Source organism: Poromitra crassiceps, assembly GCF_964638095.1.
Source record: "Poromitra crassiceps genome assembly, chromosome: 15".
Lineage (NCBI taxonomy): Eukaryota > Metazoa > Chordata > Actinopteri > Beryciformes > Melamphaidae > Poromitra > Poromitra crassiceps.
Window position 1 is genome coordinate 4857479 of NC_139634.1, and position 15816 is coordinate 4873294.

At 44.0% G+C, this 15816-nt stretch overlaps 1 protein-coding gene across 1 annotated transcript; it reads left to right on the forward strand.

Moving 5' to 3' along the window:
* Positions 1-332: 332 nt before the first annotated feature.
* On the forward strand, positions 333-15285 carry LOC310790586 (putative monooxygenase p33MONOX). Its single transcript, XM_083652296.1, has 8 exons — positions 333-470; positions 1819-1934; positions 3039-3223; positions 3419-3530; positions 3873-4000; positions 8137-8288; positions 10204-10379; positions 14143-15285. Exons 2-8 carry the CDS (start codon positions 1907-1909, stop codon positions 14346-14348), a joined length of 987 nt encoding a protein of 328 aa, XP_083508422.1. The 5' UTR covers positions 333-470; positions 1819-1906; the 3' UTR covers positions 14349-15285.
* Positions 15286-15816: the final 531 nt, after the last annotated feature.

The following is a 15816-nucleotide window of genomic DNA, read 5'->3' on the forward strand; positions in this document are numbered from 1 at the left end:
ACTCGAATTTCCCAGCAACCTTCACTTTCCAAAAAGTAAGTAGCTACTCTCTTTTTCTTCTTCTTCTTGTGTTTTACTAGGCTACATTTGCATTGTGAATGTTCCTTGCTCAAACATGCTCAAGTAGTATTGTTATTGGTTGCCATGTGCGGATCCTCCAGTAGGCTACTGTAGCCTACACGTGTGTGACCATGCTGTGATAGTTATATTCAGCAGAGCAGCGTTCGCTTTGAGGCTATCGGGTGATTCGCCCCTCCGTCCAGTCAGAGCTGATCGTCCGTCATTCATTGGCGCGCTGTGTCCGTCAGCGCTGTGTTGTGTTTACTCTGCCCGCAGTGCCCGCGTCCAAAAGTCATGGATGAAGCGACCGGTGAATAATCCTGTTTGTTTATTCAGCCACTTGACTGCACTGTCTGCAAGAACGACTAACTCCAGCGGAAAACGACAGCATAAGTGATTGACAGAGTGAGGTAAGTCTTTGACAGCATGTATGATGATATAGGCATATTGCTTTTATGCAGACCGTGTTTTGGGATCAAACGGCCTAGTATGAAATATTGTGCAAAAAAATAGGCAATCGAATATGCCTGCACCATCCACAAAACTTGTTTAAAGTAGCCTACTGCGGCATATTCGATGGATTTACAGTTAAAGTTGTCACCTTGAAAGCAATAGGTTGCAGTACTGTACAATGTCAATACAAGGATGTTTTATTCCTATACATGTGTAACGGTATAGCCTATAATATAGATTCCTGCAGGCGTTATTTCAGTAGGTGTATTGTGTGACTCGTCTGTTTTTGCAAGTCACTGTGCCTTGGCAGACTGCTGACAGGAACAATATATTGTCCGCTTTCTGGAGATTGCAAAATCGCTTATGACCAAATCAAATTTGAATTCCGCATTTTGAGCTTCACATTTAGCCTGTGTAGGATTATAATGGAAACGGATGAGGATCTCATGCTGCTTTGCAGATAAGCACTGATAGCAGGTTCATGACACAATATAAAATAAGGATGGGCTTTCATAAACAATACTGAACTTATTGCAATGCAAAGACTATCTAATAGACAGGTGGGGTGTTTCCTTCATTCCACAAGTTTATATTTCTAGTGGATAAGCCTACTGTGTAGCCTACACATAGTCTGCCATGTGTAGACAAACTAGACATAGCCTATAGTAAGAGGATCAAAATAAGCCGGTATGTGAGCATGATTGATGTAAAATGATATGCTGATACTGAATTAATTAATTAATTTATTTATTTATTTATTTTGCACGTGCACACACCCACAAATTACAGTTTAAGATGCATAAAAGATGACAAAAGACAACAAGTAGTCCAGACAGTGCAGGAAGAGGTAGGAAACCCGTATGGGCTTATTTGAGCCTCCACCTAAGAAACACAAATAACACACAAGTAAAATACACACACTACCCTACCTACAATAAACACTAAACATAAAATCCCTAAAGGTTAAAATAAGACTCTAAAATTAATGATGATCTCAGAACATATTTCCTCAATCACATTCGTATTTTTGCAGCAACTGCTGCCTTAATCTCTTTTTAAAGACAGGCACAGATATTGACATTTTTAAGGTGTCCTCAAGTTCATTCCACAGCTGTGGACCTCTGCAAACGATCCTGAAGCTCATACATTTAACTTGCATACTGCTGGTAACCAGACTCTCTGCTTCTATTTGAGGGGTGAACAGTCCTGGGACAGCATGCACTGTACTAAACAAACACACCTCTGATGCACGTTGGGCCTCTATGGGGCTCGGCCTGATGTCATGTCATGTGCTGACGTTTGCAGGTTTGGAGCCTGGACCCGAGCAGAGCCGACCTCCACACTGTCACCTTCCAGAGTCTGCTGTGGACCAGCCCAGTGATCTGACTGCACCATGTCCTCCAGACAGGGAGACATCCCAGGTAACATGAGACAAATCTGATTCTTCTTCAACTTAACTGATGGTGGTGGTGATGATGATTAGATGGAGGAGCAAGGAAGAGGGTGTTTAGGATGATGTGGAGGAAGAAAAATAGAAGTTTAATGAAGATGTGGATGAGGAGGAGGATATTGAAAGCGTACCCCCTGATTGGAGGGTGGGAGTAACGTTCATTGGAAACAGAAAAAAATATCTAACTTTCAAAAGAAAACATCCCTCATGGGGAAGGCAACTAACCTTGCAAGGCAGCTGGATTCTCGCGAGATCATAGAGACACTGAATGAAATAGGCCACGCCCATCACGGGGGAAATCGCTCCATTCACTCCGATAGACCAGCATCATTTTCCTTGAATTAAACATACAGTAGCTACAAGCTGTTGTGTGGTGGGCTGCGCAGACAACAAATGTAAAAAATTGCCAGTTTAAGTTTTTTTTTTACTCCTGAGCAAAACAAGGAAGCCATTGAGAATTGGCGAGAAGAAAAATGTGGATCTAGCTGTCAAGGAAGTAAGTTGGAGTGTTCATCTTCCGTATATACGATCTTTTGGTGCAACACGCAACCATGCACGCGACATAGGAGAACGCCAGGATTGGAGGGGGGGTTTCTGTTTTCCCCCGTTTTGGGCGTGGTTTCTGAATGATGACGCGCTCCGCAGTGTCTCTATGACGGTCACATGACCATGTTGCCAGATGCAGCTACTGTATGGGCGGGATTTAGGTGTGACGACAGCAAGAAGCGAGCCCGTGATAGGTGTGATAGACAGCTGGTTCATCCAATCACCTGCAGGTATTTTTTGAAAGTGCCTGCCCTTTGAAACGATTTTCCGAGTGACTCCTCCCCAGACAGTTATGTGAAAACAAAGCATCTGGCTGCGTCAGGTTAGAAGGCGACACAAGCATAGACCTTAGGCACTAGGCTATATGTTCAATCTATAAACGTCTCTGCATATTTATGGTGGGTTGATAAGAGCTTGGTAACCTTGTACCTTGTAGCTTGTAGAATATGCATGCATGCAGAGGAATCAAAAGCATTTTTCTCGTGTGCAAAATAAAACAGTTCTAACATTTCTTCATCCCATTCCTCAGAGCTGGAGCCTAGCATGCTATCAGGACTCTTCGGTAGCTCGTGTCCCATTGGAATATCTCGACGTGCCTTCAGCTACGACGAGAACCTGGACGCCCCCATGCACTCACCACCCCCAGACATGAACGTCAACATCTTATGGACGGACCCTGTCATCCCGCAGCGGAGGTTCAGGAAGATCGTAGAGGTGCTGCCCCCCTTTTGTGGAAATGAAATGGTCACTTGAACCAAATGTTGTTTGTATTAGTTTGTGTGAACTTGTTCTTGGAGGTTAGGTGCATGATGATGCTACGGTGCAAGATGAGCCTTTGATTTGCTTTCCATTCTGTTACGCAACTGGTTTAGAAGTTCCTCCTATAACACTATGCACCCGTGTGACCAGGAAGACGAGAGCGGTGGGAAAATCCTGGCTTTTGAGACGACGGCAGCAGCCAAGTCCCCTGTGCCAGTGGTGAAAACCAAAGCCACCTCTCTAATGAGCTCGCTCATGATTAGTAAGTCAACAAAACACACCTCCTGTCTGAGAGCTCAGAGCACTAATAGCAACTTGACTTAAATACATTTTAATTGATTTGAAGATCAATGCATGTTTGCATGTTGGAATCAGAAGTTGGAAAACAGAAGAGATAGGCTATGAGATACTGTACAGGTAGAGTTGCAGATGTACTACAGTGTTGCACTATTATGCAAGCGGCTTACTGTTACACTTCCAGGCTGGATGCTTGTCCAAATGCTTGCTTGCCTTGCGTAATAAACATAAGTATAAATAGACTGTGCCGTGTCAGTGTGTTAGAACGGAGGGCAGCACATTAAAAATATGCTATGCTAATACATAGAGCAGACCCAGGAGAACCTCCAGAAGTTCGAGCACCAGGCAGGGCTGACAGATGCTGGGTACTCGCCCCACAAAGGCCTCGCCGCTGAGGACACCCGCTTTCTCCGCCTACCTGATGGCACAGTGCCAGTGAGTATGAGAAGATATAGGAAATGTATTTACCTCCAGTGTTGACGTCAAGGCCAGATTTAAATGATCATTAAATTAGATTCCAGATGGGATCCCAGAAAATAAGGTTTGGAAATGTCACATGTAAAGACAATAGAGCTTTACAGTGGGATTCTATAGACCAGTGGTTCTCAACTGGACTAGCCTCACTTACCCACATTTTTCATTAAGTCGCAACCCAATTTTCAGAACTTAGCCTAACTTTGGAGCATCATTTAGCCCCTTCGCAACAAGCTAGCATGGCATGTTGGTACCAATGGATGCCTTAAGGCCCAATTATACTCAACGTTAAAGACGCAGACGGACAGAGCCTTCTGTCCGTACTCTGCGTTCATTTCATGCGTTTTCTGTCCGTCATCTGAAAGCTTACGGATACGCATGAAACGCAGCAAAACCACACACACACTCATACATTTGACTCTCTACTGCCCACTGGTGGATGTATTGCTTAACATGATACCAACGTGAAAGACACATGAAAGTATGTGGGCAGTGACTATAATAACGTTTGAAACGGACGCATCTATTTACGTATAAAAATGGAGTATGAATGAGCCATTAGGTCTTGTAGTTTGATATGGTAGCCTACATGTAGCAGTATCTTCACTCTGGATTTAAAAATGAGCCCGCTACAGCCTCTGAAAAACAGTCATGTTGTCTGTGGACGCCAGCGTCCTCAATGAGTAGAAGAACTTTTTTTTCTCATGCACACATCCGCGACCCACTCAAAATGCCCCCGCGACCCACTTTTAGGTCTCGACCCACCAGTTGAGAAACACTGACATTTTAGAATGTTTATGTTGTCGGGGTTTCACCTCAACAACATAAATATTCTAAATGTTCCCCAGCTGACTTCCTGTTGCAGTCTTTGCTAGTACACAAGCAGGACATAAGCTAGGTTCCAAACTGTTTCCTAGCAAGACAATTCCTTGAAAACAGCCTATCAACTTTAAACTGAAATAAAAAGATGTCTGTGACACATTAAACACAGATAAATATGAAATGCAGTGTTAAGTGTGACTGTGAAACACTTAGAAGGATTAAGTATGAATTAATTAAGGTCAGATTTATATCTTTGTGCATGTGTGTGTGTGTGTGTGTGTGTGTGTGTGTGTGTGCGTGCGCGCGTGCGTGCGTGCGTGCATGCGTGCGTGCGTGTGTGTGTGTGTGTGTGTGTGTGTGTGTGTGTGTGTGTGTGTGTGTGTGTGCATGGACTGAAAGGTTGCCTCATCTCTGTGTGTATTTATTTGCCCATCTTCCCGGCCTGCCCACTGTCCCACCCCCACAGAAGCCAATGAGTCTGTGTGTGTATAGTGCGCCTGCTGTCCACTGACCTCTGTCATAAGGCCAACTAGCTGCCACAATGTTGTGATCTTGAATCAAGATCAAAAGGACATTGTGGGGTAGGGTTAACAAAAAGCATACACTTTTGATACTATTGCTATGTAATTGAACAGATATGATTCTGATAAATATGTTGTTGTATTGTGATAGTCTGTTAAATCAGACACATTCTACTTATCATTAGAACATTTTCTGATAGGTTAGTATGTCTTTCTTTGATGTAATGATTCCATGTACCCTACATGACACCTACACAGCCCCTAACCCCTAGATAAGATTTGCAGAGGCAAGGAGCAATTGTGTAGAAAATAAATAGAGTCCGCACACTGAATTAAAGTCAGCTCCCAGGTCAGTTTATTTTAACGTTTCGACTACAAAGTCTTCATCAGAAATGAGGAGCAATTGTGTGTCATGCTGATATGTTGAATAGAATGAGTGACGGAGAGATGCATCTAAAATGAATGTGGTCGGCAGATGCAAGCTATATATCACTCGACTCATTTGGTTTTAAGTTCATAACTAACATTCTTGGTAAACAAATGACGTAATCAGTTGGTTGGAGCTTTCTTTCTGCAGTGTTACCAGGCAACGCCCTCATATGAGACGGGCCCCCTTGTTTTCCCAAAACGACCAATCACTGAGCTTCTAACAAAGAGGACATTTTTGGGCACCCAGCAGTTTGTAGAGCTTTCTGTTTTTGAAATATTAGCCCTTTAAACTTGTTAAACGAACAAAATGGATAGACTGAAGAAGTCGATTGGGCTGGAAAGTCGAAGGAAAATTATAAAAAGGTATGTCATCAAGCCAGTGTATTTAATCGTAGTTGCCTTGTCGTTGTTAAAGAACCAGACAAAACCGCAATGCTAATGCTAGCTAATGTTAGCTGCCATGTTTATAGCCGTGTTTGGCTTGTTTAGTGTAGCTAGTTGGCAGCATCGTGGCGTTAGCTGGGCCGCCAAGTGCAAAAACTAACACAACGCCACTTGTTTATAATCGTCATTAATGTCCACTATCGTTAACGGTATATAATCAATATAACTTAAACGGACTAGCCTAACGTTGCAGTTGTTAGGGGTCATACGTCAGCTAACTATGACTGACTGAATAGTCGCGTTGAGGCTAGCTAACTGAATGCTAGCTAAGAGTTCGTTGTTCATAACGTTAGCAATTAACACAGCGCTTGCTAGCATGCTGTTGTTTTTGTTTGACTTTCTTTATTAAAGACTTGCTCGCATGTATCATCAGCTACGTTCACTTTGTGTCATTGTCTAAAGTTAACGTGGATGAACGGGAGGTGACTTCCACGTCTGTGGAATGTTGTTGCTGTCTTCAACAACAAAACCGCAACATCCACATTCCATCAGGGTTCTTGTTAAATGACAAAGCAGTGGTTTATTCAATAAACACTGGTTCTCAAAGTGCCTTAAGGACCCTTCCCCCAACAATAAAGTGAACGATTTCTAACTATAATTCCATCTACAGTAACACAATGACAGAATGTATGACTATTTTGGTCATGGCTTTCATACACTTCCTGTATAAAAGCCCCCAGCTAAAAGCAAAACATCTTATCAGATGAGGGACCATGGGGGGGTGATCAAATGGGGGTTCCATGGTCTAATTTGTGTTAGTTTAGGTGATTTGAAAATGTTTGACAGCCACTGGTATATATCGTCCTAATTTGGCTAAGGTGGGTGTCTTAACAAAGTCTGAGCAACAAGGTTTATCATGGTTTGAACAATGCAAAGAGGACATCTAGAGATAGCCAATTAATAATGACAGGGCATAAAGGCCATGGGGACACACTCTACTGTCCATTTGCTGATGACCACTGTACTGAGCAGAGTGCAGGACCAAGTACATCGGGTGGAGATGAGTTTGGATGGGCGTTCAAGATGTGGATGGGAAAAGGGAATACACAGTGATTGGAGACTGAACATGGAACAATTATTTCAGAGGTTATTGTGAAGGCAAGTAGCCTATATACATTATTTTGTTGGAACTATTATTGACTCTTTGTAAAAACAAAAACAAATCAACAAGGTGAGGAGTTTAATCTTGTCTAGTCCGCGAGGATGCAAAAGCAGAGCAGACCACAATCACCTAGATTGATGGTTTTGCAGCTCTTGTATCTAGCTAGATCCATGTGGTTTCAGGGGGGGCTCCTTGCAGCTTTCATTCATGGCAGTAGTGGTCTTTGACAATGATAGAACTGCTTGGCTTAGTACTGAACATGCATGTAATAGCAGCTTATTTGGACATAATGTGGCTGATTATAGAGACACACGAGCCTTGGCCTCGGTCCACTGGGTTTTGTTTGTCCTGGTGGTCAGCCAGATGGTCTCTCTCTCTCTCTCCATCCCCCTCCCTCTCTCTCCCACACACACACACACCCCACACACACACGCACACACACACACCACATGGTCACGGGCGATAGGTTCCAAATATCTGTGACTGTGACACACTTGCCGTTTTTATGTACACATGGAGAAAAAGATTGCTGGCCTTTGCTTTGTGTATTTCTATTTAGCCTCTGTTTCTCTTTTAGTAAGATCAATGCGGTCTCTCACATATCTGTCATAATAACCATGTGCTGTTTGTTTGTGTTTATGTCAAGGAAACATGTAAACAAGGAAGTATCATGTCAATCCCTCCCCAACCCCTTTTAATAAGATGCACGGTGCAACTTTATTTATTAACAAATGGGTTATTGCTTGATTGTTTGACCTTTTTTCTCTCTCTCTTTGCAGAAGTTGAAAATGCCAAGCGGGGACTTCAAGGAGGACAGGCTCACAACATCAGCTCAAGCCACCCCCAGTGGCACCCCTTGCGTCACCCCCTCTGTCACCCCCAGTGTCACCCCCTGCTCTAGTCCCCACGCGTCACCTTCAGTCAGTCGCAGGTGAGCAGATCACATCGTGCTACTGTAACGTTGCATGTCTGACCTCCCTGCAGCTTTTGACCACTACTGCCTCTCCAATGCAGACATATGAACCAGCCTAATTTAGACCAATCTGTGGATGCACATTTCAATCATTTAGGCCATGTTCACATTTACAGGCAAATCCGATTTGCTGATGAAGTCATTAATCATCATTATCTTGATTGGTTTCCCAAATCTGATTTGGTGAGTGTGTCCGCACTGCCACAAATCTGATTTTCAAGTCGGGTCTGTGTGTCCAGACCTAAACAGCCTATCTGCATGGGTTGCTATGGTAACGACATGAGCGTCGGTAAATATACGTACGTTGGTGACGTGGTTTTCCTGCGCCGAAGCATTTGATGACGAGTTACGAGTGACATTCAAATCAGATTTGTTGGATCTGCGCGTCCACACTGAAGTCTCATCAGTCGAAAGCAGATTGGAAACTACCTCCATATGTGGTTTGGGACAAGTGACACAAATCAGACTTGGAGCGTCCAGACTCATTAAGCCAATCTGGATAAAGTCATTAATAGGTCACTAAAGTTCACAAATCAGATTTGGCCTCCTAGTCTGAACATGGCCTTACGCCTACATTCCACTAGGTCCGTGTTCGGTCCGTCTGCGCTGCGGTACGGCATCGGAGCCGATACATTTCCACTCTAATCATTGTGTCAACTCCCACCTACTCCGACGATCCGGAGCTCTCCGAAAAAAATACGCAAGGCTTCTATTTTTCACGGATGACGGAGCAAAGCTGCAGCAAGTTGGGCGGAGCCAGACATGAAATCAACAGGGCAGAGGTGTTTATAACATTTAATATCAAGCCAGAGGACAAACATGTATGAGGAAAAGTTCATAATTGAAGTGGAAAACCACAAAATAATTTATGACACGACCCATCCTTTTTACAAGGACAACACCAAGCAAGTCCACCCCTCCTCTGCTTCTCCAGTTGGGAACAACGATCTTCTGCCTGTTTGTCGTTGTATTTATCCCACATACAAATTGTCTCGCGTGATTTCACCGCGAGAACTTGTCGGTCTCGTCACTCTAGCTGTCTGGCGGAGCCGTGACGTGCTCTGCACGCAGCCGGTTAGTGTTGGCGGAGCACAGAGCACGGAGCAAAACCGGAGAACAGCCGCAACGCAACGCAAATGCAACCAGTGCAATCCCGGCGTTAGTCGTTTCGATGCGACTTGTATCCTGCAGTCACACCTGACCAAGATGCAATAAGAGACATGTCTGGATGCCCAAAAACGTGTTAAGGGGTTTTCCTGCATAGAGAATTATGAGGTGGCCTCCAGCTCTCATGGAAAACACTCTTTTCTAACAAGCGTCGCACACACTGGATTTCTGTCATTTGTAATTGCAGCATTACGCCGATGTGTTGACAATCTAATGTTAAATATTCTTCAATAAAGTTATTTGTTTAAGAAAGCAGCCTTCTGAGTACCTCTGCATCTAGTCATATCGGTGCACAATCCACATAGAAAACGTCTATTTTCATTCCATCAAAAAAAAATCATTATATGGGCCACCTACCGGTAATCTGTGAATTTGTCCCCACTAAAATCGGTATCGGTCTGAAAAATCCCATGTCGGTCGAGCTCTAGTACCACCTCTGCCTCATTTTGAGCAAGGAGAAACCCTGGTGTTGCAGTCAGAACTTCAAAAGCACACATGGAAGTGGTCAGACTTGCATTGTGATCAGCAATACAAAATCACTCTAGATGCAATCCAGCAACAATGTGCAGAACCTACAGCAATGTGATTTTAGAAAATACATAACATCGCATAACATTCTGCATGACCCATGGTAGAGCCTTGTAGCATGTCTTTCTTGTGTTTGATGCTATGTTTATGTCACGCTCATGCCTGGCTGGAATTACAGGAACTGGTTCGGCCCGAGTCCTGCACACTTTCTGTCTGCTCCAGAGCTCAGCAGTCCCAACCCCAACATAGACATGGGAGGAAACGAAGGAGGAGGAGGAGACAGGTGGAGCTTCTTCGGAACCCGCTCTGTGGTGCAGAAGTCCCCCACTGACCCCGGCTCTGATACCAGCACAGGTAAGAGCTCTGCATGTATACAAGATGCTGCTGATACCAGCACAGGTAAGAGGTCTGCATGTATACAAGATGCTGCTGATACCAGCACAGGTAAGAGCTCTGCATGTATACAAGATGCTGCTGATACCAGCACAGGTAAGAGCTCTGCATGTATACAAGATGCTGTCCCTGATACCAGCACAGGTAAGAGCTCTGCATGTATACAAGATGCTGCTGATACCAGCACAGGTAAGAGCTCTGCATGTATACAAGATGCTGCTGATACCAGCACAGGTAAGAGCTCTGCATGTATCTGACCCCAGGCCTGATACCAGCACAGGTAAGATCTCTGACCCCGGCCCTGATACCAGCACAGGTAAGATCTCTGACCCCGGCCCTGATACCAGCACAGGTAAGATCTCTGACCCCGGCCCTGATACCAGCACAGGTAAGAGCTCTGACCCCGGCTCTGATACTGTTGGGAAAGCTGAACTTTGGATGAACTTTTGCTCCACCACCTGCGAGGGGGCAAAGCCGACTGGAGGAGAGGAGACTCCTATTAGATCAAAATGTTATTCACCAAAGTTTTTCTATATATCCTGTGTGCACTGAAGTCACAATGTTATAACCATATGTCACGTGAAACATGGGATGAATTATATCATTGAAATGCATTGTGTTGACTGAGGGATGTGAACACGTGTCTATGGACTTCCAAGTGGAAAATGTAATCTCCATATGAATGGATTTTAATTGTATGCTGAAATAGTCTATGTTACATGCACAAAGTTTGAAATGACGAATGTAATAACCATTATTGTGTGCTAAATAAGCCTGGGTTGCAGACAGTCACTGACTGTTATTCTGATTTATCGGGCAGTGTTAGGATAATCAACACTTACCCTACCAATCCTGAAATGTCTAATAGACCTATTGAACCCTTAGAGGGGGAGGGAGAGGGAAACACAGGCTCACCCATAGAGGTAAGATATTTCTTACCAAGTAATCCACATAAATTTGAATTTATACACAACAGTAAATAAGTAAGCTCTGAGGTCCGTTCCTTTTATTTGTCATTGTCGTCGAGGGTGTGTCTATGTTTTTGCTGACTCAATGACTTCAATTCTGATTGGATGCAGCATGATCCCTCTCCTAATAGTGGCCCTGCTCATCACTTCAGCCACCTCCCTTAGGTGTCTTGAACTCAATGATACTCTAACTGAACCATCCTTATCTGAAAACATCCATCAACTGGGACACCTCCTATGGTCTTGAACTCAATGACACTCTCTTCCCACTCTCATCTAAAACCATGTTATGTAACCCAGGCTTATTTAGCACACAATAATGGTTATTACATTCGTCATTTCAAACTTTGTGCATGTAACATAGACTATTTCAGCATACAATTAAAATCCATTCATATTGAGATTACATTTTCCACTTGGAAGTCCATAGACACGTGTTCACATCCCTCAGTCAACACAATGCATTTCAATGATATAATTCATCCCATGTTTCACGTGACATATGGTTATAACATTGTGACTTCAGTGCACACAGGATATATAGAAAAACTTTGGTGAATAGCATTTTGATCTAATAGGAGTCTCCTCTCCTCCAGTCGGCTTTGCCCCCTCGCAGGTGGTGGAGCAAAAGTTCATCCAAAGTTCAGCTTTCCCAACAATACCAGCACAGGTAAGAGCTCTGACCCCGGCTCTGATACTAGCACAGGTAAGAGCTCTGACCCCGGCCCTGATACCAGCACAGGTAAGAGCTCTGACCCCGGCCCTGATACCAGCACAGGTAAGAGCTCTGCATGTATACAAGATGCTGTCCCTGATACCAGCACAGGTAAGAGCTCTGCATGTATACAAGATGCTGTCCCTGATACCAGCACAGGTAAGAGCTCTGACCTCGGCTCTGATACCAGCACAGGTAAGAGCTCTGACCTCGGCCCTGATACCAGCACAGGTAAGAGCTCTGACCTCGGCTCTGATACCAGCACAGGTAAGAGCTCTGACCTCGGCTCTGATACCAGCACAGGTAAGAGCTCTGACCTCGGCCCTGATACCAGCACAGGTAAGAGCTCTGACCTCGGCTCTGATACCAGCACAGGTAAGAGCTCTGACCCCGGCTCTGATACCAGCACAGGTAAGAGCTCTGACCTCGGCCCTGATACCAGCACAGGTAAGAGCTCTGACCTCGGCCCTGATACCAGCACAGGTAAGAGCTCTGCATGTATACACTGATACCAGCACAGGTAAGAGCTCTGACCCCGGCCCTGATACCAGCACAGGTAAGAGCTCTGCATGTATACACTGATACCAGCACAGGTAAGAGCTCTGACCTCGGCTCTGATACCAGCACAGGTAAGAGCTCTGACCCCGGCTCTGATACCAGCACAGGTAAGAGCTCTGACCCCGGCTCTGATACCAGCACAGGTAAGAGCTCTGACCCCGGCTCTGATACCAGCACAGGTAAGAGCTCTGACCCCGGCTCTGATACCAGCACAGGTAAGAGCTCTGACCCCGGCTCTGATACCAGCACAGGTAAGAGCTCTGACCCCGGCTCTGATACCAGCACAGGTAAGAGCTCTGACCTCGGCTCTGATACCAGCACAGGTAAGAGCTCTGACCTCGGCTCTGATACCAGCACAGGTAAGAGCTCTGCATGTATACACTGATACCAGCACAGGTAAGAGCTCTGACCCCGGCTCTGATACCAGCACAGGTAAGAGCTCTGCATGTATACAAGATGCTGCATCCGCACTTTGAATGTGACCTTGTAGTTTGATCATACTGCTAAGGCTCAGGTGCCGTAGCTCTGGGTTTAGCCCACTCAGATTGTGGTCCCAGTATTTCCTTTTGAATATGATTCACTGGTTTCACAGACACTGATGAGCCCAGGCATGCAAGTGAATAGCTGTTGATTTCAATGAGGATTAGGGCTGGGTATTGGTTCAAATTTCAAGAATCGATTCGATTCCGATTCACAAGGTTCCGAATCGATTAATCCCGATTCGATTCCGATTCGATTAATCCCGATTCGATTCCGATTCGATTAATTTCAATATCGATTTGGTTAGTGATACTAAAACATGTTTTTTGAGCTGTAACCTGAATTACATGATTGTCCAGTTATGTAACACAGGGGTTCCCAACATTTTTTGCGCCAAGGACCGGTAGATACATGGGGGGAAAAAAGTTGCGGACCGGTTGTCAATTTTAATGGTTTTAGTTACACATATATTTACTCACCAGGTGGTGACAAAGGGTAAATAACAGCCTTTTCATCTGTCGATAAAGACACTTTCACAATTATGCACAGTGATTTGATTTCAGCCTATATCATTTCTAAAAGTAGATATTAATGATCAAACATTTCCATTTATGTAGCCTACAGTATTTATGTTTTTGTTGAAACTACAAACATAAATAAACATCAACTTGAAACTGTTTCAACTACCACACACAGCCTATAATATTATAGCCTATGTTTCTTAAAATATTTTTTTCTTTTTTTCTTTTTCTTTTAAATAAAAAAAAACGATCTCTGGACATATGAATCGATATCAAAGGTTTAAAATAAAAATCGGAGAATCGATTTTTTTTTAACCCAGCCCTAGTGAGGATCCTCCACTAACAGGCTAGGAGGCCTAAACTGAAATAATGAGTGAAGCCATCCCTGATAACGACTGTAGATTCAACTCACTTAACACCACCACCTGCTTAACACCTGCTCATCACCACCACCTGCTCCTCTCTCCTCCCCCCCACTGCAGGCTTCAATCTGCAATCCTACCTGGGCCTGCAGAAGTCCAGCACCATGGAGGGCATCAACACGCAGATCAACCTCAACGTGGAGGACCCTGCCAAATTCATGCCCCCCAAGATCGAGATCTCGGGCATCGAGGCCAAGCGGGCGTCTCCCCGGCCACACAAACTCAAACCCCGTGACATGAATGTTCTGACGCCGTCGGGCTTCTGATGCCCTGAAGTGACCCCCTCTATACCCCCATCCTTGCCCTCCTCTGCGTGCCAGCAGCCTCCCCAAGACAGAGAAGATGGAGGACCAACAGAACATCAGTTCTGGCCCCTGGACTTGCACACTTTTACCCCATGTTCCTCTTGCCAGCGGACCCACCCAGACAAGTTACAGGCTTGTTATTTCCCCACTGGTCATCTCTCCCAACACACAGGTCCAAATAAAGCACAGGATGGATCATTTTCATACTGTTATGTCATCCCTGAAGATGATCCTGTTTTGTGTATCTTATCGTTATTGCTTTGTTTCGTCATGGAACGGGTTCTCTGGGACGTAATGCCTTGCTGTCCCTGTCCCCTGTCAGTGATGGCAGCATGAGATTCAAGTTGTTTTAATATCTCATTGGTCCCCTGCTTCAGTTTGCTAATCTTTTCAGAATGATCTCAGTTATGCTTTTATGTAGCCGTCCAGCTGTATAGTTGTATAGTGCTTTCCTTTGTTTGGCGTGCTGAATGCTGTGTGGTTGGTATGACTGATATTGTGCCTGAGTTTGGAACGTGTTTTGCTTTTGGCATTTTTGGCACTTGGATCTTGTTTTTTTATTATTATTTGGAAGAGTATTTTATTTTACTTGATATTGACAGAAAGTCAAATGGCTACTTCGGAAAGTGATTTTTTTCATCAGTGTTTCATATTGCTCTGCTTCAAATCATTCTAGTTCAAGTTCATTCTAAACAGTAGTTACATTTATGATATTTCCACTATAGTGTTTCAAGATTATATACTATAAAATGCAAAGCATTGAAGTGGTCATTTTGAATTTTTATATACCACATTTCAAGAATCCATGCTGTTTTGTTTTGCGAAATGTCAATGAATTCCACAAATTAATTGCACAAGGGAGTTTGCCTCCCACCATCTGTCAATAAATCCCACACTAACGAGCAAAAGTGATTTTGTAGTTCATCTCTGAGGAACGAGTTTTCTCATGTGTTTCCTGGAATATCAGCAGAAACCGTTGAGTGTTTACCATGGATGTGTTAAAAGAACGGGTGTTTACATGTACACCACTCTTCCTATATTTTTTACAGGAAGTTACTGCAGGAAAACGGTAACACAAATAAGATATTCAGAATAGCTGCTTTTACTGCTGGTTTTGAAATTTAGAAAATGGAAGATATTTGGGGACAGGCCAACTCCAACTACACACATTTGGCCACAAGATGGCAGAGTAAGCTCAATAAGCAGCTCCAGGGAGGCGAAAGCAAAATAAATCTATCAGTTTGTTTTTTCAAAGTGAACAGGGTGGCAGATAATCAGGAAATTAATTTAGCCATAGAGGCATGAAGGATTGGTGGGAGGAGTGTATTAATGTGACCAGTCATCTGCTACACATGTGTTTATTTAGTGCTGATTTGCTGTTATCAGAGGAGTGGTCTCACAGCCTCTTTTTATAACACTTCACTAATCT